We start from the raw sequence: 24,752 nt of genomic DNA on the forward strand, positions 1-24,752 counted from the left end.
TTGATAAAGTTTGCATTGGTCTGTGTGTTAAAAGTCATATAAAATTCGACGATTTAGCCAGATTTGAGTATTTAAATATTATATGAGTATGTGTATAAAACATACCGCTGCGTATCATTCGCTTTTAAAAATGGACCATAAAGTTGTTCCTATTTATAAGTATTGTTAATGAATTTACAAAACTGATGCATTTCATCTATTATATGATATCTTTAAAGCGCGTTTACATATGGAGTGTACCTATAACCTGTATATTTAGAGGTCAGGTTAAACTGTTTACTTGAGGTTATCAAAACATGGTCAATGTTCACCTAAAAGATATAGATGCGACTCTAAATATAACTCTAGTTTGTAGTTTAAAAATTGACGTGCACCTCTGTTTTTACAATCGCGCATATAGAGGTGCACCTCTAAATTTGATATAGTTGTACCTTTTAAATAAGGCTATTGTTGCGACCTGATGATATTCACTAAATACGGCAACTGGCGGATTAATTTAATGAACGAGCGATAAACAAAATGTGAAATATATTTTGGTAACTAGAGGTGGTGAAAAAGGGGGTAAGAGAATTTTACAACACCTTTTTGTGACATACTCGTATTTGTGAAAACTACGGTTTAACAGATCAGAGTTTTAATGTTTAAGCAATCAAATGTGAAAACTGTGAAATTAAATAAAAAAGAAATAAAGAGATATAGTTTCCTTGTGAATTGTGAATTTTTCGACGAAACAATGCAATAAACATCAAGATTGTAGAGCTACTAATCGGTTTTAACGAATTAAAAAGTCATCGTCTGCTTTTGGCATATGGTGCTCACATTCCTTACTGATAAAAAATTCTAACATTAACTAGATACCGATTACACGTTATTTGCCAATCAGCACATATACAGTTGCAGGAACTCTTTGTGGGGTAAAGGAAATACACAAAGGCTTACAAGTTTAAGCAAAGTTTTTTTGATGTCGATGGAAATTTGTTTGTTTGATGTTGTTTTGTATTCGATTTTAAGAGGGGGTTAATTTTATTACATTGGGATCAACACTGATTTAAAAATACCATTTCTAGATATTCCTTCAACAGTTATTTCTTATGAATCGCCGCTATGGCGTCATGTTTACATTGAAAAACGTGCTTTGAAAGTTGTATAGTTGTTTGGACAATCTTGTTAATTCTACCCAACTGTTGGTTCAGCATTCTTGTAGGAATATTCAGAGATTGTAAATAAATAACGTTGAACAACCATTTAATCAACCCATTGACTGATAATAGACAGCTTTTAGCGTTATCGTGCTTATATGTGACAGTTTCAATCAGGGATGAGGAAACAAATGTTTTGAATATGATTTGGAATGTTTATCTTGTGTTTTGTGGTTACTTAATGAGTTATATGCATGTCTGATAGTACATATTGTATTAACAAAAACTGTTATTCAAACTTATATGTTCATTGACACCATCCCTTGATGACTGATGCATGTGGTTAAATAAATGAATATCCAAACGGGTATTTGCTTCGGCACCTGTTTCAAACGGGTCTTGGCGGTATTGCTGGACCCGTCCCTGACCATTTTCGTTTTGGCCTAAAAGTGACAATTTTCGGGTATTTCAGTTGAACTTTGATTTAAAAAGCATTTTTAGCATCAAATGATTCTTCACATATTTGCACTCGTTTCAAGTTTACACATTCATTATTTCATTCAATACTGACATTTTGCGGACGACTCAAAAGCAATTCTAGCTTTTGTAAAATAATATGCAAAAAAGGTCAGAAAGCCAGGAAATTGGCACACTTTGATCCAAGTTGAATGCATCAAAAAGTAAAACCTTCCCGGAAAAAGTAAACAAAATGCATTTCTTGCAAAAACTGATACTTTAAAGAAAGGATTTTTACCCTTAAGGTTATACGCTACAATTACCATGATCTAAACATGTCTATGTCAAAACATCTTGTATCAAAATTTAAGATATTTTTAAGCGAATACAGACTATTATATTTTCATATCGATACCTTCTTTAAAAATCTCCTAACAAAAATAAACTTAAAAAATCACATTGTCTATCTGAAATGGCCAGTACCTTGGCAACGCAGGGAATGCAGACTGTGAAAATTTAACATATGTATATCTACTTTTTTAAGCCGGACAAAATGTAAAATCTCTCCACATCAAAAATAGACTTAAAAACCATATTGTCCACCTTGATATTCTGTCAGAAATTACCAGTACATTGGAAACAGTTAGTCTTCATCTCTACATATTGACGGTTAGAAAGGTCAGGAATACTCCTTACAATAATGGCATTTATTTTTATTCACAGTGAATTCTATGTATGTTACAATGTATAGTCATTTGACAACAGCAGTCTATTATTGAAGAGACGGAAGTAGAATAACTCAATGTTGGCATTTCTTTACGATTACCATGCACATTAAAACATTTTTTTTGTGACGCCTGGTTTTATAAGCCACCAGAGAATCATAAAGGTCCACATCCTAAGGCAATACTTTCTGCCTCAAGATAAACGTTTCTTATTCTGACCATTTTGATACGTTTCGTTACATAATCAGCCATCGTGTTATTAAATTTACTGCTTATTTAATATAATCTCACCGAAAAGGCCATCAAGGAACAGTTGCATGAAAGGTTTAAGCCCCAGGGAAATTTGCATTTCGGAAAATAGTGTACATCTTTGACAATCGGGCTGATAGAACCAGAAATGATATGGCTGGAAGTTGATGAATCATTCCATTAAAAATGTCATTGTCTTAACATGTCCTAAGATATCAGCTGATTGAATGAAGATCTGATATGATTTACGCATTTGAAATTTAAGATAATGAAATAAATTTCATGAGAGGATTATTGATAACTGAACTGCTTTCATGATTATCATTTCACCGATATTTGTTTCTCATACATTTAGCATAAAGAACAATTAACTGACGATTGCCAGTCGTTTAGTTTATCGAATAAATTTTCGATTGTGGGGGGAAGCTATATCAGGGTAACGATGATCTCCCAGGGGTCACCATGTTTTTAAATGATGTCATCCTTTTTCGAATATATAAGCTTGACGATATTTTGTTGTACGATGCTCTGTGTACGCCGTGAAATTTTGGCCAAGGATTACATCGTTAAAATACAAGCAAATATAAAAGAATACAAGTGTAGCAGCAGAAAATTCAATGATCTTTTATAAGCTACGAACTAAGTTCATGTCTTTTCTGTCAAAAAAGTTATTTTGAAATAAATGACACTTACTTGTTTGTTTATATCGGTTTTGACCTATGTGATATCCCCGCTGAAAACACGTGATTCCCCACCCTGGTATATAATAAGACTGTTCATCAGATTTGAGCTGTGGGACCACTCTAGATGTCATTCATCGTAAAGCTCGCGACATTTGGGGTACAAAATTACTCGTTTAACGAACATTCCACATAACGGTGGGAGTAAAACTCCCCCTTTGGTCGTAAAATTATGTTTCAGTCACACTTGGGGAAGTGACGGGGTCAAGCCTTAATTCAGCCTTTATAGGGCGCGGGCAGACCTTTATAATCTCAACAACATCAACGACTGTGGTCAATAATTCAATATAAAAACTCCTATTGCGAATATCCCATGAACTTGTGGGGGTAAAACTCCCCATTTGAATTCAAAATAATATTTAAGTCACGTTTTGTGATTTTACGGGGTCAATCGATAATGCAGCCATTATAGGGCGCGTGCAGACCTTTATACACCCAACAACATCAACGACTGTGGTCATTCCTTGCCCATTTTTCTCAAACTTGCAAGAAATAAAATTAATTCATGGGTGCATACCTGCATGCAATAGTTGTCTTGAGTATCTTGGACGCATTCAACGCTCGCGAAAAACCACGTTTAAAAAATTAAACGATTTGAGGGAAATCCTACTTTACATCCCAATTTACCGTGTTAATTTCTAACAGTCAAGCTGATAACGTGGACAACAAACACACACGTGAAATATTTATTGAATGTACCCGCAGGAACGAATCTTCCAAAGTAGTTAAACTATTTAGTTCTAAATGAAGAAATTTACAATTGTTCTTGAAATATTGGATAATTTGAATAGGCAAACACTGGTCGTGCTGAATACAAAAATACAAATTCAGTGGTTTCTCCTTCAATAACTCATTTATGACCATAATAATCAAAATACTTAGGCAACACTATTCCTTCTTAATGTCTTTACAGGAATATCTGTGAATTTTTGGGAGGTATACGGTGTGGAAGGCATTTAAATATATTTTTAATCATATTAAATGATTGTATCCGATGAACTGCTTGGGATAAAATGGTATCAAAACTTTCAGATTTGTTAGGCAAGGGACGAAAACAGTCTTCGATACTTTCTTTTTGTAATTTGATATATAAATTAATCAAAACATTATTTTCACCAGCTCTGACATATACTGTCTGCTACTGATGCCCGTATAGATATGGAATAACTGGTAAATTATGTACTTGTAATATCCTTAAAATATTGCAGACAAATGTTTTACTCTGCGAAGTTGCGCCATAATGGAGTCATTGATGTCATTTGCAGGTTTCGCGGTATTTCTACTTGCTCGTGTTTTTTGTCTTGGAAATTTTCTTATAATATTTATTTTGTTATACAATGAAATCGACGTCAAACCTCTAAAATTCTGAGCAACATAGAAATACACATTAAATGCATTTTGTGAGCCGTTTTTGGCGATTTCCGAATCATTTTGTCAAAACCGTTCTATACGAGGGTCATTAAATATACATTAACTTTCTTAATCAAGTATTAAGATTTTGATATCGTATTAATATATTTGGTGATAATGTAATAAGTTACGGCATTTTTATGCTTATTGGTACCAGGTTGACCTATCAGAAATTGGCAAAAAAAATAATCGTTGCTTCGTTCTACAAAATGCCGTGAAATTGAAATTTGGGTCAAGCATTGCATCATTAAAATAAAAGAAAATCGAAAATATTTTATACGTGTAAAAGTAAAAATAGCTTAAACTTTAAATGCTAAAAAAACATAAGGCCTGTTAAAAAGAAATTTAGAAATAAACGTCACTGACTTGTTTGTTTACACCGGCTGTGACCCGTGGTGACCCATGTGAGAACCCCTTTAAAGCCACGTGATTTCTCATCCTGGATACGATGTATGACCATACTAATTACTGACGCGATGGTGCTAGATTACAACCGATAAATTTCAGTCAAGGTTGAAATTAGGTTTTTGTTTATCTGTCTACATATACGCACGCTCAATACCTATCGTGGCTAGAGTAATTAAAAGCGTTTGTGCTAGTCGAGTAGGATTTGAAAGTCACACTCAGAGCTGATGCTTCCTCTCAATCGTAAATTACTTTCGTTCCTTGGAGAACAAATAATTCAATTTGTGAAACATATTGCCATGTCACAAATTCAATTTACAAAGAAAGTAGTTTCTTACTTTGGAAAACTAATATGTTAAACTGCGTTTCAAATTCACACATTTTTAAGTTAAATGGTACAGGCTAAACACTTGATTGGTATTCGAATGGTGTTGACAATGAACTCACTACACATGCACTAGCCGGTCCAATTGGGGGAACTTCTAACAAAGGCATTGTGTAGCGTATCATGTTGTCAAGCACAATGTTCAATAGCTAGCGATTGAAGATGGTAGATATAGAAGTATTGAAAGGTGGAAAAGAATACGTATTAAATGCAATATGAACTGTGTTGAAAATGAATACCCCTTTCTAATTATATGTCTGATGTATCGTGACCTTTGAATTTCTCAATTATTTAAATAGTTTACACGTGGCAACCTTTTTATGTATTATGTCAACAACGTAATGTTATTTACGAAATAGCATATGATTTATATCAAGCTGTTCAAAGACAAGGATAATTCTCTATCACGTTAATAAAACATCTAATTATTGGATGTTTCGTTGTGATGATGGATATATCAACTCGGCGATGTTAAACTATAAAGTATGCTTAATTCTATCCATATTGTTATATTTTCATTATGTTGATATATTGTTAGTTTCATCACCATTCTTGTTTGTTGAATATTAACGGTAATGCATTAAATGTATTAAATGTGTTTGCGAAAGAAATGTTGACTTGACTTGACTTGATATAAGTGAATGGGTTGTAATTTATTCGCACTTAAGTAATTGCATGGTTAAGCTCCGCCTACTTGCTACCGATCCGATCAGGGAGTTAATGTAATGAAAACCAAGATAACTCTATAAAGTTGTTCAAATTGACGTTATTGTTTGCTTGAGCACAAACTTTAAACAGGCCCCAGCGTCTAGAATATGTTTAAGCATTATTTTATATATCATTATTAAAGTTCTTTCATAACGTTACATCTTGACATGATTCGAAATCTTAAATTATTTGATTTTTATATACTTTCATATTAGTATGTTAATGAAGATTTTTGGTAAATATTTTGTAGTCTTTTTATCTAATTATTTTATCACAATAACTATGTTATTTTTATGATTATATATGATCGAAATCATAAGTAGACCAGCTTTTAGCAAATACATGGTTAAAAAAGTATCAATATTTATAACGTTTAAACATTACTTACTTTTTTAATATTGTCTGCTCTGAGGATAAGTAATTCATAGCGTTTTCGAAATAACTAAACTAAAATCAATGTTCTATTCTGTTCTGTAAATGGTGGTATCAAATTGCACATCTAACAAAAAAGAAATATGTTTCAGACCTGTCTTTTTTGAACATGTACATTTTTATTAAAAAAATGTGAAACACTAGATGAAGAAGCACGAGTTTTAACTAGCATTTCAAGAATTATTTAGCTTAGTATAAAAATAAATCAATTAAAATATTTATTGATTGTGAATAATTTATACAATACTTAGTAGTATGTCGAATCGGACCAGGCCAAATTTGTAACTGGGTCGAACTTGATCAAGCTGAGTTGTTCACTGGGTCCAATTGGAACAGGCCTAGTTTGTCATTTGGCCGAAATGGACCAGGACGAGTTTGCAACTGAGCCGCATTGGATCAAGCCGAGATTGTCACAGGGCCGACTTCGACCAAGCCGACATGATTAATGGGCAAAACGACCAAGATTACTCCAGATGATCTTAGTAATATGGATGAATAATATGTAGAAGCTATATCACCATACAACTAAAATGTGTAGGGAAATCAACATTAAACAGGTTTATAAAACATCCAGCAGCACCATTTCTGGTTCTATCAGCTCGATCGTCATATATGCATAACTAAAACTATTGATGATGAGAGTGGCTCAAAATGAAGCTTAAATGTCGAACATGTTCCTAAAATTATTTATCACCATAAATGCATCCAAAACATCTGTAAAATATCATTCATACGAATCTGTCACACATTCCAAATCAATCTATGTCACTAAGGTAGATTGTTCTTGCTATGTCCGATATAGTCCTCATATTTTACAGGATGCTAAAACATATGACCCATGTACAATTTTGGGCCATTGGATCAAAGGTCAAGGTCATAAGGTGTAATAATGTAAAATTCTTTAGCATTTAATATTTTGATAACCTTTCAACAACAATACTTCATATGTGCAGTAGAAGTTCTATGTTGCTGTAAGGGGTAGCTTGGTCAAAAGTCAAGCTAACCTTGTTATAAACATGTTATCTTTTAACATTTATCATCTTCGTGGAGGTAAATTCGTTTAACCGTGAGAGTTGAAATCGTGAATTTAAATTTTGTTTATAATCATAGCATTATAAAAAAAATGATCAGTTCGATAAAGTTTGCATTAGTATTTGTTGAAAGCCATATGAAATGCGATGATTTTGATATATTTCAGTATTTAAATATTATATTATTATGTGTATAAAACATACCGCTGCGTATTATTTGCGTTTAATAAGGTACCGTTTTTCCTATTAATAAGTCTTGTTAATGAATTTACAGAACTGATGCATGTCATCTATTTTATGATATTTTTAGAGAGTGTTTATATGGAGAAGTTTCCCCCTAACCCTATCCCTCAAAGTAGAGGTTCACCTGTATATTTGGAGGTGTCGGTCCTAATATTCCGGTTCATCTCTTTATTTGAGGTAATACAAAACATGTTCAATGTTAACCTACAAGCTATAGATGCACCTCAAAATTTGAATGTTCAACTCTATTTTGTATTTTAAAATTTTACAACTGCACTTCTAAATATAGAGGTGCTGCTCTAAATTAAATATAGATGTACCTTTTAAATATGACTACTGTTGCGACCTATTGTTATTCACTCAAAAATACGGTGGCTGGTGGCCTAATTTAATGAACGAGCTATAAACGAAATGTGAAAAATTTCGTTGGTACTAAGAGCAGGTGAAAAGTGGGGTACGAGAATTTTACAGCACCTAAATGTGTCATATTTGAATGTGTGAAATCTATGGTTCAACATACCAGCTGCTTTAATGTTTAAGCAATCAAATACGACAACTGTGAAATGAAATAAAAACAAATTAAAGAAATAAAGAGAAATAGTTTTCTTCCTAAAGAATTGTGAACTTTTTGACGAACCAATGCAATAAGCATCACGATTGTAGAGCTATTAATCGGTTTTAACGAATTAAAAAGACATTTTCTGCCTTTGGCACATGGTGCTCACATTCCTTCTTAAACATCGTTATCCAGATACCGATGCCAATCGGGCCTATGCAGTTGCAGGAACTCGAAGCGAGGTAAAGGAGATGCAAAAATGCAAAGTTTTACCCACATTTATATGATCTCGATGCAAATGTGCTTGTATGATGTTGTTTTGTGTTTGACTTTAAGAGGAAAATGAACACATTACATTGGGATCGACTTCACTGATTGAAAAATATTACTTCAACACAATTTTCTTATTATTCGCCCTTATGGGGTCATGTATATATTGAAAGATATTTGTTTATATAGTTGTACAGTTGATTAGACAATCTTGTTAACTCCGCCCAACGGTTAGTTAAGCATTCAAGTGGGAGTACCCATAGGTTGTTAATAAGTTACACAGAAACCCATTGGATTGATTAATTGGATGATTGACTGATTAATAACTATGATCGATAGGCAGCTTTTTGCTTAATCGATCTTATGTGTGACGGTATCAATCGCAGATTTGGAAACAAATGTGTTGGGAAGAATAACGCAATGCTTGCATTCCTTCACGATTACCATGCACTTTTAAGAAATATTTTTTGTGACGCCTGCTTTCATAAGCCACCAGAGAATAATAAACGACCAAATCCGAAGTCAATACTTTCCGTACCAAGATAAACGTATCTTATTTTGACCGTTTTGATACGTTTCATTACATACTCAGTATAATCGTGTTATTATCTTTACCGCTTATTTAATATAATCTCACCGAGAAGACCATCAAGGACTGATAGAACCAGAAATTATATTGCTGGATGTTGATGAATCATTCCATTAAAAGTGTCATTGTCTTAACATGTCCTAAGATATCAGCTATTTGAATGAAGATCTGATATGATTAAAGCATTTGAAATTTAAAAAATGGTGAAATAAATTTTAATGAGGGCATTATGGATAACTGAACTGCTTTGATGATACTCATTTCACCGATATTTGTTTCTCCTACATTTAGCATTAAAAATAATTAACTGACGATTGTCAGACGTTTAGTGTATTAAAATGTTTTGATTTCTCGATTGTAAGGGGAAGCTATTACAGGGTGAGGAATCAAGTGACTTCAATGATGATCCCCTAGAGGTCACCATGTATTTAAATGATGTAATTCATTTTTTTTCCAAAATTTCAATTTGAAGGAATTTGGTGAACCGATGCGCTGTGTGGGCCGTCAAAGTTTTGCCATGGATCGCATCGTTTGAATACAAGCAATTCTTAATATGTCGCACGTGGAAAAGCAGACAAAACGAATAGCATTTATAGGCTAAGATTATTATCATATCTTTTCTGTCTAAAATGTTATTTAGAAATTAGCTGACGTGTCCAAGGTCCGGTTGTGTCCATCCTATGTCCGGTCAACTATTTTTGAATAGAAGATCTCCGAAGTAGCATTTAAGATGATAATTGTTTTGTGTGTCACCGACAAAGCACCAAAAGTCATATTTCACAACTGGCTCAAAATAATTACAATTTTTGCATCGTATTCAAAAGTATTTTGCCTGGGCTAATGATGGAAACACGTTAGGATGGTTCACTTTTGAATCGAAATGATCGGGTCCATGCATAAATTTGTTTCAGAATTTATAAGGTTCTTCCATTTTATTTCTACCATGTACACCCCTTAGATTTATAACGTTAAAAAGAAGTCATGTTAACAAATACATATACGTTTATCAACTTGCTTTTCTATTAAACTATAGGTTGTTATAAACTTGTTGGGTTGATTTTCCTCCTACATAAAAGAACACAACTTAATGGTATTTATTTGAGTCGGTCCATAGAACGTGTAAAAATTCTCATTTGTTTTCTTTTAACAAACCGATACTAGTTTGAATGCCCACAAGATTGTTCTGAATGCAAGTAAAGCCTCGAAAACATTTAACCACTAATGACAAAATGCGAATCATTGCATTTTGAACGCCCCTTTTATAAATACAGGGTGAGGAATCATGTGACTTCAACGGGATTCTCACATGGGTTAAATTAACCGTGTTAATTTCTTACAATCAAGATGATAACGATAAACAACAAACACACACGTGAAATATTTATTGAATTTACCCGCAGGAACGAATCTTCCAAAGTAGTTAAACTATTTAGTTCTAAATGAAGATTTTTTTAATTGAACTTAAAATCATTGTATAATTTGAATAGACTTAAAGAAAACCATTGGTCGTCCTGAATACAAAAATACAAATTCTGCGGTTTCTCCTTCGATAAATCATTTATGACAATATGATTAAAATACTTTGGCAAAACTGTTCCTTCTCGTATTTACTGGAACTTCTTTTAATTTTAGGAAGTAATAGGTGTGGAAGGCATTTAAATACATATTCTTTAAACCATATTAAACCATTAGATCCGATAAAACTCTCGTGATTTGTTAGGCAAGGGACAAAAACAGTCTTCGATACCTGTTTATTGTTATTTGATATATAAATATATCAAAACATTATTTTCACCAGCTCTGACATATACTGCCACTGATGCCTGTATCGATATAGAATAACTGTCAAATTATGTACTTGTAATAGCCTTAAAATATTGCAGACAAATGTTTTACTCTGCGAAGTTGCAACATAATGAATTCATTGATGTCCTTTGCAGGCTTCGTAGGCTGAATGTTCTTGCATACGGTCAGATTATATGCAATAAGAATATGAACACATTGGAAAAGTACGCATCGAAATTTTTCCGTTCAATGCTCTGTATTGATAGACTGGTACCCTCTTCTCTTTTATCCGAAAAGAAACCAGTATCAGCTAACCGCGGTGCCCGTCGCGCATTCGAAATGTCTTGTGAATTCATACGTAAAGCGAATAAAGCGTGCGGTCCAAGTAGAAAACAACCAGGAAAGTTGGTTTAAAAAAGTATTGTTATCCTTTGTATACAATGTTGGTATTCCAAAGTAGGTCCCTGTTCTTTTTTTTCGACATAATTTGCATGTTTCCGTGATATTTTCTTTTCGATACAAAGTTTTTTTTAACTAATCATCGCATGGCACGTTTTTAAATACAACATGATTTTTGGTATTTATTGTTCAAATACTTTTAATGTTAACTAAAAATCATATGCCGCTTACCTGTATAACTTTATATTTTTGAGGAAAAGTAAATCAGGGTACCAGTCTACTTATTGACCTCAAAATTTACTCTGATCAGAGCGGCCGAATGATTCAGACATGTATGTTATCACTACTTCCGGATGATGATGAAGTGAATTTTATAGTGTTTTATTGAGGAAATTTATCAATAAAGCCGCCATTGAATGATTACCACTATCAAACGGATTTATTTTCATCTTACCGTTGGTAGCATTTTTAATTTGACACGTAAATTTTTGTTACAGTACAAATTCGTTTAAAAAGATCATGTGATTTCGATTTTGCAAAATGGAGATAAAAATATCAAATATGCGCATACTTATTTATGAAGTTTCATTCTTAATGAAGCCAAATGTATGAATATGTGCACAGCATCTGTGAATAAGATGATTGTTTACCTATGTGCATAGAAAAGTCTTGGAGCCACTCTCAGTGTAAGTACATGACATTGTGATAAACCATCGCCATTGATAAAACAATCTTGCATGCTCAATTTTGATTTCCTCTCTTATAATGCACCAGTCAATTGTTACCACGCCTCCCTCGGGATATACCAGGGAAAAGGGCTGTGTTTTTACCTTTCAGGTGTCCTCGTAGCTAAAGATCTTCAGCGAACACATTATATATTACCCTTTTGGATGTGTTGTAAACATCAAAAAAATAAATATCAACATTAAAGTCATGGAAGACAGAACTAGTGTCCTCGCAATGCCGGGTGATTGCTGGTTACAATTGAATGGTGCATACTTTACAAGTTCTTTTTCTGAAGACGCTTTGTGCTCACTTTATGTTTTCTTGCCAAGAATGATAATCAAACATCAGTCAGAGATACAGTATGGTGATGCATTGTTGTTGATAGATCAATAGAAATTCGTGAAATATTTGAGGGAAATAATTAACAAGTGTAACTTTTGAGTTTTATTTAACAATGCAGTGCCGAATATTGTGGAGATAGAATTGAATTTGTATTAATTAATCAGTTGACTTGTGGCGTTTAGGGAACAAAATTAAAATCAAAATATTGAATAAAGTTCCCTTATCACCCAATGTTGTGGAATAGTAAAGTAATGAAGATTTAACCTCACAACAGTCTTTCTCAAATGCTGTCCAGGCTTTTTATGCTTAAGAATAACTAACCTCGCGATGTCAGACCAGAAATCATTTTGGCTTAGATAGGATCACTATGGATTATTATGCAACAGTCAATTGTAACCACGGCTCCCACATCCGGGGGTATACCGGGGATAGCCGGCGATATGGGCCAGGTCTTCCTGGATAATACAGTGTGGATGGGGCTTAACCTAATGTCCCTTGGTTGCGGGGCATTTGGTGGGGACTTTACCATCAGATTATCTCCGCAGGGCGGGGATTTTAGCTGGGGTTGGCTGGACCGAAAGTAAAAGTCCCCGCTATTCCGGGACCGGGGGCGGGGGGCATGGTTACAATTGACTGATGCATTAGCTTGTGTATTCAGATAAAGTTAAGAATATATATTTATTTATATAAGTTATACTTTGCAATCTAAATCAAAGATTTGAAAAAGGTATCCTTTATCAATAAATGCAAGTATACATAAATGACTGTGCAAATTTTTATGTATCATCCAAATATGAGTACCTTGCAGGGTGAATGTTATTTGTAAAAATTATACTAAGTGAGCTTTCTAGATTACCTTTCCATTCGCATACACAATGCAGTTTGAAACCTGGATAATTAAAACAAATTTTGGTTGTAGACCATTACTTTTAAATATTTGATAAGTCACAGACATTATAAGGTACAGTTTAAAGGGGCTGTACTCAGTTAATGATGTAAAAGCAAAAATTTAAAGAAAATTGTAGAAAATTTACATAAACTTGGTATCGATGTGTACAATTATTGCATTGAAACTTACTGATGATCCCCATAGTTTACAAATGATTTATTAATAGCAGTTATTTCGTGTTTTTCCATTTAAAAAAAGATTACTAGGTATGTCTACCGAGTAGAATTCATTCCTTATGCGTGATCTGTCGTTGATGTTATTACATGATATTAGCGAGTTAGATATACATCTGGAAAATACCACCCAGTAAAAGTAAGTCTTCATAGCAAAGTGGATACGACACTTCACTGCAATTTTTTTTCATTTTGGTATTTTATTTACAATAACGATATAAATTATTCCTGTCATAGATTAAAGCTACACTCTCACAGATTTACCGTTTTTACAACTTTTTTTGTCTTGGAAAGAGCAAATTTTTGCGTAAACATCTTCAAACCAATGATATCAGATTGCTGACAAACAATCAGCTCGTAGTTTGTCATATTTCCGTTCGAAAATTAATGTTTTACGGCTTAAACCGTTACGAACAGTTTAAGAATAATGCTTAAAACATCATTTTTTTAACTTTAATATAAAAATCTGCCATCTAAATTTTGGTCAGCAGTCTTATATAACTGGTTTCCATGGATTTTCGGAAAAATTGGCTCGTTTCAAGACAAGAATAAAAAAAGTTGTCAAAATGAGAGTGCAGCTTTAAACTCATGATAAAATTTCAATGCACTACATTTGACATAATTTTAAACAGATGAACAAATGTTATTTTTAAAAAGTACAATATATCTTTTATGTGACCTTACATTATAATGAATTTATTCAGATCATAATTAAGAGACTTTTCTTGCACTTAAATGTGAACAAGAAAGCTTGGGATTGAACACTAAATGAAACAAGAATGAAATTAAATGAATCCCAAAATATCATCAAAATTATACACACAAATGTTCTTTGATTAACAAAAAAAATGAAACTTTTTAGACTTTCAAAAATTGAACATTTACTTAATACGGTTACATAAAATGATGAATACATTTGTAAGATTTGATATCCTACTAGATGTAACTCACCTTCGTTCATTTTTCTTAACTTTCTCTCAGTGATGAGAAATAAATTTTATTCACTGCAGTTGTTTTCTAAGTTTATGAAAATAAGAACAATTGAAACAATTCATTAACTACTGTTGATCAGTGCAGATTGTGGGAGGTCATGGTTGATTTCAATGAACCACCAATAAGACCTGCCACAATTGGATACTGACTGGTCAGTCAGGTGCTTTTGGTAGGCATGATTAGCATGAATATTAATTTTAACCATCATTTATGAATGTTTACAAAATCATTGAATATTGAAATAATAAGCGAAATGTTAGTTTGAATGATGAAAACCATGAAATATGTGAAGTATTGAGACCATTTTTTTTCAGCTTGTGTAAAAAATGAGAAAATTGTTAAGTAAAATTATTTATTGTTTATCAGGAAAATGTCGAAATCTCATGTTTAGGCCTATAGTGATCATACCTGATTGCTATGTTATTGGCACTTATTGGAATATGTTTTATTCATTGCAATATTTATGTAAAACATTAATTATTATGCTGACTTAAGTTTGTAGATAAGAACTAATGGTATAGGTGATGTGAGAATGATCTCGTAAGTCTTTAAAACCCCTTTTAGTATTCAGGGCTTCCATTAAGAATTTGAAACTGGAAGTATGAACTTCCTTGACATCAGTATCGGAAGTTTTTCTCTGAAATATGGAAGTTTATACCACTGTAAGCACATTATGTCCGACTAGATACTTAAAATGTTAAATAATATATAACTATAACTAGCAACATTCACAAAGTTGTATTTAAAGAATTTGTTTTCTTTAAGAGTTATTGAAAATGTGGCCATAAAGTAACATTGACACCAAGTTTTGAGCCTTCCAAGCTTTCACTTTTGGAAGTTTTCTCAAAAATAGTGGAGGTTTTTGTACTTCCAAGGAATCCATTATGGAGGTTTTGGCCCATTTTTAGGAAGTATTATACTTCCAAACTTCCTTTAATCGAAACCCTGAGTATTGTGAGTTTTTTGCTCCAGTCTTGTTCAGATTAGCTTTTGAAGATTTTCAAAGTAACTGCAAAACAAGTCCAGCTGTCTAGATAGACTATGTCAAACCCTGACCAGATATAATTTCTTGTCTTTTCAAATTACCAACTTGGCAATGGTTTTATCATAACATAAGATATTGATTTTAAAGAACATGTTAGTGTTTTTGTATGTGGAATGAAATATCATAAGTGGCACTAAATTGAACATAATTTATAGTTCTCATTGATATTTACACATAGCCCCAAGTACATGTTGATCTAAGATTTAAGGCTTGGATGGAGTCAGGGCAAGAAAAATGCATCATAATACATGATTGTACTTTCCAACGCAAGAACTGTTTGTTTATTCAAGTAAATAAAGCAATCCCCACACCAAGGAACTGCAGTATTGCATAACCAGCTTAATTGACATTATGAGTTGGAGTTCAAATTGCTGCAATTAAAGGCACATCTAATTTTCAAAATTATTAAAACTCTGATTAAGCAGCCTTAATATAGTTATATGAAATACTTTTGCAAAATGAAAGCTTTTTTAGATTTACAAGGACGGGTGAAAAGTATTTGCCAAATGTACTGCAACAGCTGATACCTGTTGTCTAGGAATCCAACACATTCTTGGCACTCCAAATGTTACAGTACTATTCAATTGGAGTGTCTGAAAAGAAAGCTTCTTGATTCTACATTCAACATCTTCTTTCTGTATGACATATTGGACCAGGAGAATCATGAACCTACAACCTTTTTCATCTATTGAGATAGGGAGCTATCAGGACAGTGACAGAGGACAATACAAGAATGGCCAACTGCTGCATTTAATGAGTTATCTAATGCATACAAATTAAGACGGAGAAAATAATTCTTAATTTTTCCAAACTACTTCTTTAAGCATATTGTACATGTAGTTGTCTTTTACAATGATTGTTTAAAGTTACAATGGCCCTGTGGGTTAAAGATGCTCTGTCCACGGGGTAACAGATTTTGTACATAATAGGGTTATAAGTACTGCGTTTTGATCCAGGAGGTTGTATTCGACTCAAGTAGATTTTTGCAGATTCGGATTTCACAAGGCACAAGCCGAGTAAAATCAAAATCTACAAAAAACTACCAGAATCAAATATGCCATTCCGCCGTATCCTGATCAAATCGCAGTACTAATAACCCTTTTATTATATACATTACTGATTAGATCACTTAGAAGCCACATCTTTGCATAATAAATTTCATTTTGCGCAACATACTTGTTATGACGTGACGTCACAAGAGTGGTATATGGCCGTATTGCACTTGAGCGGAATATGGGTTAAAGTATTTTGTGATATGTATTGCATGTGGATAGATGATGGGTATAAAATAAAGAATAAAATTGTGTTTGGTATTCCATTCTCACTAGCAGTGTGATGAACTGCTGACACCATGTTATGAAATTTGATGGTCAAAGTATTTAAAAGACATTTCAATATTTCATACTTTAAAAACGATATTCATCTCATCTTAGCTAGTCTACTCAACTTGCTTTGCTATGTACAAAAGTCTGCAGCAGTAATATGAATAGCATTAAACAGAAGGCAGTGCCTAATATTTATCAACAGCACTAAGTTATCATGGTAACATGTTATATGAATTGAATACCAAGCACAACTTAAGAGGGACAAGATTGTTCAAAGTATGGCCCTATGGTTTAAAGCTCCCCTGAAAAAGAGGTGACAGGTTTTCTATATAGTATATAATTACATCATTGAAAATCTTCTCTGAAACTGCAAATAACAGTCCTTTGATATAAAAGGATTTGATCAAATTAAAGAAGTATGTGTGCCAACCACGTAAATTAATTTGTACAAGTCTGATTTAATGACTTTGAGAAATTCAAAAGAACTATGACTTTATCTGATTTAACGCTTTAGCCCCCCCCCCCCCACTCTACACACACTTAACTAGATTTTTCAAATTTCCTCTGCAGCTTGCAAGCAGTTTTAGTCTTAAGTTTAAGCTAGCCCATTAAACAGTGACCCCTTGTGATGTGAGCCAATTTTTTCAATCTTTGCTTAGAACATGGCTGTCAACATTCCCCTGAATGAAGCCCTGGTCCATCAGTGCTTTCAGCACTTTGATTTATGTTAATTTAATGCAAAAAATTAGAAATCTTAGAGTGTCTGATCAGATTTATGTTAGGGATATTTGTTATTGTTGTAGTACAAAATATCTTATTCCACACAAGACGGGCGCTGAATTACCAGCTTTATAAATCAACGGATGACTTAAATCTGGCGGCTATTTTAATGAGAGGTTTCCTAAATTATTACGCAATCTAATTTGCCGAATTATAATATTTTCATAATACACATCAATAATCGTTCAAATCATCGGACTATGCTGATTAGTGCTTTGTTTTTTATACATTCATCTACAGTAATAACACAGCAATAAACAGTCCTATTACTTTATTTATTAACAATTTCTTATATAAGTATCAGAAGAGATCTGCAGTTATAAGGCTCTAAGCTAAGCAAAAGCATAGTAAATCCAGTGTGTGACACTCATTTCATACACAAAATATAACTTACAAACCAAAAAATGATAATCGACAGAAATCTGCACTGTAATAAGCACAAACGGATCCAGGCAGTAGAGGGGGTGTAACTGCCCCCCACCCCCTCAAAATCATCCAAGTTTACTGTATGTCACTATCGAAGGAAAATGTAATAATATACAGATCTATCAAATACGCGACTATAGCGTTCAGTGTTTTGAATCTAAGTTTGATAAAGCCAATCGGTTATCGTTGAATAAAAACATATACAATTAATAAATTCCACTAATAGGGGTAACCATATTATTGACTAAGTTTGTTAGTGAATATAACTCTTGAACAACTTTCAACGAGGGCCATTTGTTACGCAACGGTTGGGGGAGGGGTGGAGGATGTTCAGTTCTTGACGTTAAAAAATGATCGGTCCTTCTTTGAACAGAAAGAAAATGACTCATGTGGTTAATATATAACGGGGTCAAAATTGAATGTTAAAAAGGTTTAAATATTTATCATTTAATCATTGACTTTATTGTGAGTTTCGTGGACTTTAATGCATCGCGTTTTCGAAATCTCTAAACAAAAATCAATTGCATGACTATTTTTGTTTTGCAAATTAACTGATTGTTAAAAAACACCCGCATGCTATATGGAAATAAGCCCTCCATTATTAGATTGCTTGAGTTAAATATCTGTGAAGCTATCTTTGTTTTCCTTTTTCTGCAGCATAGAACTGACAGACCGAAACAATGGTCGATTATATAGAGATATCTGAAACTTTCAATGCTTTTTCCAAATTTTATCATCTTTGCATAGCACACATTTCATGAAAATATCATTCATGCAATAATCATGCGCATAAACATCAAGCGAGTGGAACTGTAGAAATATTTGCCTTATTGGTTAATCGGCTGCTTAGCGCGTGCTCCCTGTATTGGTTCGTCTGCGCTCGCCGTTTGCGCGCTGGATTTGGAAAGTCGTCTGCTGGTGTTTCCAAATGTGGCCAAAATGTGACGACTTATTTTAATGAGTACTCGTGCGTGCTTATGTCGAACTTGAAAACATGACAGGACTTTCGTTATTAATTGTGATTTCACTCAGTTCAGGTAAAGTGTCCTGGTATTATATTTGTAATGCATGCTGTTTATATATATATATATATATATATATATATATATGAATTTACTGACTTGTTAGGTATTGCATGTGCTATGATATTAACAAGTGGAAATAAGCCTTCGTTCAATATTGCTTTCATCTGGTGATTATCACATGATTATGAATTATTAACAAGTCCATAAGTGTTTTATTGCATTTTGTTTTATTATATCTGTTATCTGGAATCGACATCACACTCCAAGCTATTGTGTTTCCATTTATATTTTAATTCTTCATATGAAAACAAACTGCTTTGTAGACAGAAACATGATTATCTATTTTTAAGAAATGTCAGAGTGATAATTAATAGAGCAATAGGGGCACAATAGAGGTTTATGCCAAAACGTTTATGACAGATAAAAATTATTAGCGATATTTTAGCGCTTTTTAGGTGGGGATTTTGTGGCCACGTAATCATAACTAAAAATAAATAAATTTGTTGCTCATTAAATATATTTTGTGCCCCTTTATATGTATCTAAATGTTTGATACAATCAGAACGTGTCCTAAGAGTCATTTAATCAAAACTCCTTGTACCTAGGAGATAGTGTTAACAGTAGTACTGCACTGTTTTAAATCCTGCCTAGGGGCAACAATACTAAGAGACTTCATGTAACGGACGTCAGGTTGACTTTTCAACTAAGTGTAAAATTGCTTTGATCAAAATGGTCCACAGGTTAAGTTTTCCACTTAATATAAAATTGCCTTTTATCGAAGATTGAATTTTCCACTTAGTATACAATTGCCTTTTATTACCGCTGATTTTAAAGAAATGATCAATTTTTGCTAAAGAAATATGAACACGTTTAGTATATGGGTCTTAAATATGAGTTAATATGTTTTTAACTAAAAGTAAAGAGGATGTAAAATGAACATAATCAACAAATTAGGAAAATGTTCGCTGGGTTAAAATGCTTACCAAGATCCTTCATGGAAAATTCTAAAAGCCCCTGTTTGATCACATGAAATTTGTTTTAAGATCATATAATAAAAAGAGTTAACTACCCTGGTTAAATAAGCTGTAAATGGTAAAATCTATTTTTGGTTGAATGGTTGTACCAATATTTTAACATACACGATTACGAATTCCCTTTCTTAGCATTGCGATGATATTTAAGTAAATATATAATGTGTTATTGATGACATAAACGGCTGATTAAGTATTAAGTTGATTTTCAAAACTTTAAATAATGATAATTTGTTCAAGCATTTGCTATTCGTTCGCCTTTTTAGGGGTTTGGGGTACGAGACAGGGGGTCGGCAGGGAGCATTTAAGGGGCTCAAGGCATCAACATTATTCTCTTGTGACAAACTTTGGCATAAAGACATATAGGTTCAAGTAACATCATATTCTATTTTTAGAAGTGTCAGAGTGACATTGCGGTTAAACTTCTGATCCCACGGCTGTTGTCAAACCTCCCGTGTACAAAGGGGAGATTTGGTCCCCCCCCCCTCCAACACCACCACCTTCCACGTTCCTGTTTATTTAACTAGACATAGGTATTTGTTATACATGCAGAAATGATGCATGCATTTACTGACGTTACTGAAATGATATATTGAATTCCTGTTTAAGAGACTGTATAACCACTCAAGAAATAAACTGTATACAGGAAGCAGTTATGCAAATGACGTCTTTAACGGAATCATTGCAGACCCACTTACATTCCCTCCTCAAAATTACGGTGTGCGGCTAATCTACCTCTTCCTCCTCCCACTAATGAGCGGGGAGAAAACACTGAATGATTCTTTGATCCAAAAACGGATATGCACTCTATTAGTAATGGGCTCTTCCTGTTTTGAGCATGTATATACTTTGAAATATAAAGCCTTACAGAATTCCCATGCATTAAGCAGGAGTACAAAACACTCGTAACAGTTGAAAAAAAAAAATACCTTTGGTTTAAAAAGGACAGGGTGCTGCAGAGTACAAGTTGATTAGGGTGAAAAAGGCACATGGTATGGGGCTGAAATAAATGTGATCATTATGAAATTGAGAGAAAAAGGTTTGAATTGTGTTCACTTGTAGTAATATTAGGTTTGAATTGTCACGTATGAATCGTTAATATAAATCGATAATCATATTATGAGTCAAAATAAGCTAAGCATTTATTTCTTGGAAAGCAAAAGGGTACACACGCTAGTCTCCATTTGGGCAGAAGAGTACCCATGCTAGTCTCCATTTGGGCAGAAGGGTACCCGTGTTAGTCTCCATTTGGGCAGAAGGGTACCCATATAAGCCTCCATTTGGGAAGAAGGGTACACACGTTAGTCTCCATTTGGGCAGAGGGGTACCCATGCTAGTCCTATTTTGGACAGAAGAGTAACCATGCTAATCTTCGTTTGGCCAGAAGGGTACCCGTATTAGTCTTCATTTGGGCAGAAGGGTACCCATATTAGCCTCCATTTGGGAAGAAGGGTACCCGTGCTAGTCTACATTTGGGCAGAAAGGTACCCATGCTAGTCTCCATTTTGGCAGAAGGGTGCCCATTCTAGTTTCGATTTGGGCAGAAGTGTACCCATGCTAGTCTACATTTGGGCATAAGGGTACCTATATTAGTCTTCATTTGGGAAGAAGGGTACCCATGCTAGTCTACATTTGGGCAGAAAGGTACCCATGCTAGTCTCCATTTTGGCAGAAGGGTACCCATTCTAGTTTCGATTTGGGCAGAAGTGTACTCATGCTAGTCTACATTTGGGCAGAAGGGTACCTATATTAGTCTTCATTTGGGAAGAAGGGTACCCATGCTAGTCTCCATTTGGGCAGAAAAGTACCCATGCTAGTCTCCACTTTGGAAGAAGGGTACCAATGCTAGTCTCCATGTTGGCAGAAGGGTGCCCATTCTAGTTTCGATTTGGTCAGAAGTGTACCCATGCTAGTCTACATTTGGGCAGAAGGGTACCTATATTAGTCTTCATTTGGGAAGAAGGGTACCCATGCTAGTCTACATTTGGGCAGAAAGCTACCCATGCTAGTCTCCATTTTGGCAGAAGGGTACCCATTCTAGTTTCGATTTGGGCAGAAGTGTACCCATGCTAGTCTACATTTGGGCAGAAGGGTACCTATATTAGTCTTCATTTGGGAAGAAGGGTACCCATGCTAGTCTCCATTTGGGCAGAAAAGTACCCATGCTAGTCTCCACTTTGGCAGAAGGGTACCAATGCTAATCTCCATGTTGGCAGAAGAGTGCCCATACTAGCTAGTCTCCATTTGGGCAGAAGGGTACATGGTAGTCTCCATTTTGGCAGAAGGGTACCCATGCTAGTCTCCATTTGGGCAGAAGAGTACCCATGCGTGTTTCCATTTGGGCAGAAGCGTAACCATACCAGTCTCAATTTGGGCAGAAGGGTACCCATGCTAGTCTCTGTTTAGGTAGAAGGGAACCCATGCTAGTCTACATTTGGGCAGAAGGGTACACATGCTAATCTCCATTTGGGCAGAAGGGTACACATGCTAATCTACATTTGGGCAGAAGGGTTACCATGCTAGTCTTCGTTTGGGCAGAAGGGTACCCGTATTAGTCTACATTTGGGCAGAAGGGTACACATGCTAATCTTCATTTGGGCAGAAGGGTACACATGCTAATCTCCATTTGGGCAGTAGGGTACCCATGCTAGTATCGATTAGGGCAGAAGGGTACCCATGCTAGTCTACATTTGACCAGAAGGGTACCCATGCTAGTCTCCATTTGGGCAGAAAGGTATCCATGCTGGCCTTCATTTTGGAAGATTGGTACAATGCTGGTCTCCATTTGTGCAGAAGGGTATCCATGCTGGTCTTTAATTTTGCAGAAGGGTGTTAGTAAAAAAAGGAAAGTGTGCAGCACCTTTCCTTGACTCTTTTGCTAAAACCCCACTGGGTGAGCAGTCACTATAGGGCCGAATATTCTGAATCTTGTTAATTTAAACAACGTATTAAGCGATATCGTTATTAACTTTTTTAACATGAAATCGTTGAGGCTATGCTCATATATTTAAATAAAACAAATACAGCTGAACAGGTTATGTCAAACCTTATAATTGTTACTGCAGATAAAAAGTTTATCCAGTAAACTTCAAAAGCAAAAAAAAACTATTTGAAAGTTAACTTATTGACGAAAACAATGTTGTTAACTTTAACAAAGTTCTGAACTATCGGCCCTTCAAATATCTTGTCAATTCATGCCTATCACTGATATTTATTTTAAAATCTAAATTTGAAATTAGGATATGACTTGATAAAATCCTTTTAAAATATTTTAATGTGAGATAGATTCTGCTATTCTTTATACGATTGTATAAACCCGTCATGCAAATCGGAACACACCGCTGGAAGAAATTAAAACCGTTCTCACTTAAATGCACATGTAAATGCTCTTCAGTTTCAATGCATTATTTATAGTATTTGATTGTCGGGCTGGCGGGTATTTTCCATCGCAATAATTTATTATAATACGAAAAAGACGCACTTTTAGTAAATTAGTCTTGATAGACCGCCTCAATATAGCACATATTTCACCAGATATTTCCAACTCATTGCATCTCGTTTAAGCAGCCATTTTGACCGTCTTATAAAGATCAACTTCATGACTTGATCATATTGTTTACAATAGGGCTTAAATTTCATTAACCAGACGTACCCTATTTTTTCCTCCCGACCTTTCACTTTTTTAGCTTTAGTGTGGACTTTTTCGTAATTTCTTTAATAACTGTAAACTAAATAGAAATTAACATGTTAAAATTTGACATTTTTGTATTAAACATTCTCTACAATAATGATATACATTGGGTTTGTTACAGAATGCCGGTTCTCTATACATAAGTATCAACAAAGATATGCCTACCCACCGACCCTATTTTTTGGAGAAACATGTAATTAAGGAAACAAATTAAATATGCTCTTGGCCTAAGCAAATTAAATTCATTAAGACTGATTGCGAAACACAACGTGCACGTGCACTTGTACGTAAAGCTAGTTGCAGTTGAGGTTGAGTACGTGCACGCTCGCTGATTCACACATATAACAATTTCCGCGGGTTATCGGCAATGACATTCTTAACGTGTACAGTGTATTACATATTTGGATTACGTAGTGCACAAACAAGAGCCAACACGTACACCTGCCGGTATCATTAGTTTCTTGCTACTTCTCTATTGTCATGGTCATGACTGACTAGATTCATATATGCCTAATTATCTGTAAGTAAGGATTGTATGGGAATATACATACGAGGGATGATCCAAAAAACGAAGTTTGAAGGGGGTATATTGGAGTCACCCTGAGGTCGGTCGGTCGGTCCATCGATTTGTCGGTCGGTCTGTTGCAATTTACCTTGTCCGGAGCATAACTTAAAAACTACTGGATGGAATTGGATTAAACTTCATACAATGGTAGAGCATAAT

General features: G+C 34.3%; 1 protein-coding gene across 1 annotated transcript in view; it reads left to right on the forward strand.

Annotated features, from left to right (window-relative positions):
- The first annotated feature begins 19,138 nt into the window (after nt 1–19,138).
- LOC128241549 (opioid-binding protein/cell adhesion molecule-like) overlaps nt 19,139–24,752 on the forward strand; it is a 50,951-nt gene continuing 45,337 nt past the window's right edge. The window contains exon 1 of the mRNA XM_052958553.1: nt 19,139–19,318. Coding sequence (XP_052814513.1) covers nt 19,276–19,318 — 43 coding nt within the window. The 5' untranslated portion in view covers nt 19,139–19,275. The remainder of the gene's footprint in view (nt 19,319–24,752) is intronic.

The sequence above is a fragment of the Mya arenaria genome, chromosome 7 (assembly GCF_026914265.1).
Source record: "Mya arenaria isolate MELC-2E11 chromosome 7, ASM2691426v1".
In the NCBI taxonomy this organism is placed as follows: Eukaryota; Metazoa; Mollusca; class Bivalvia; order Myida; family Myidae; genus Mya; species Mya arenaria.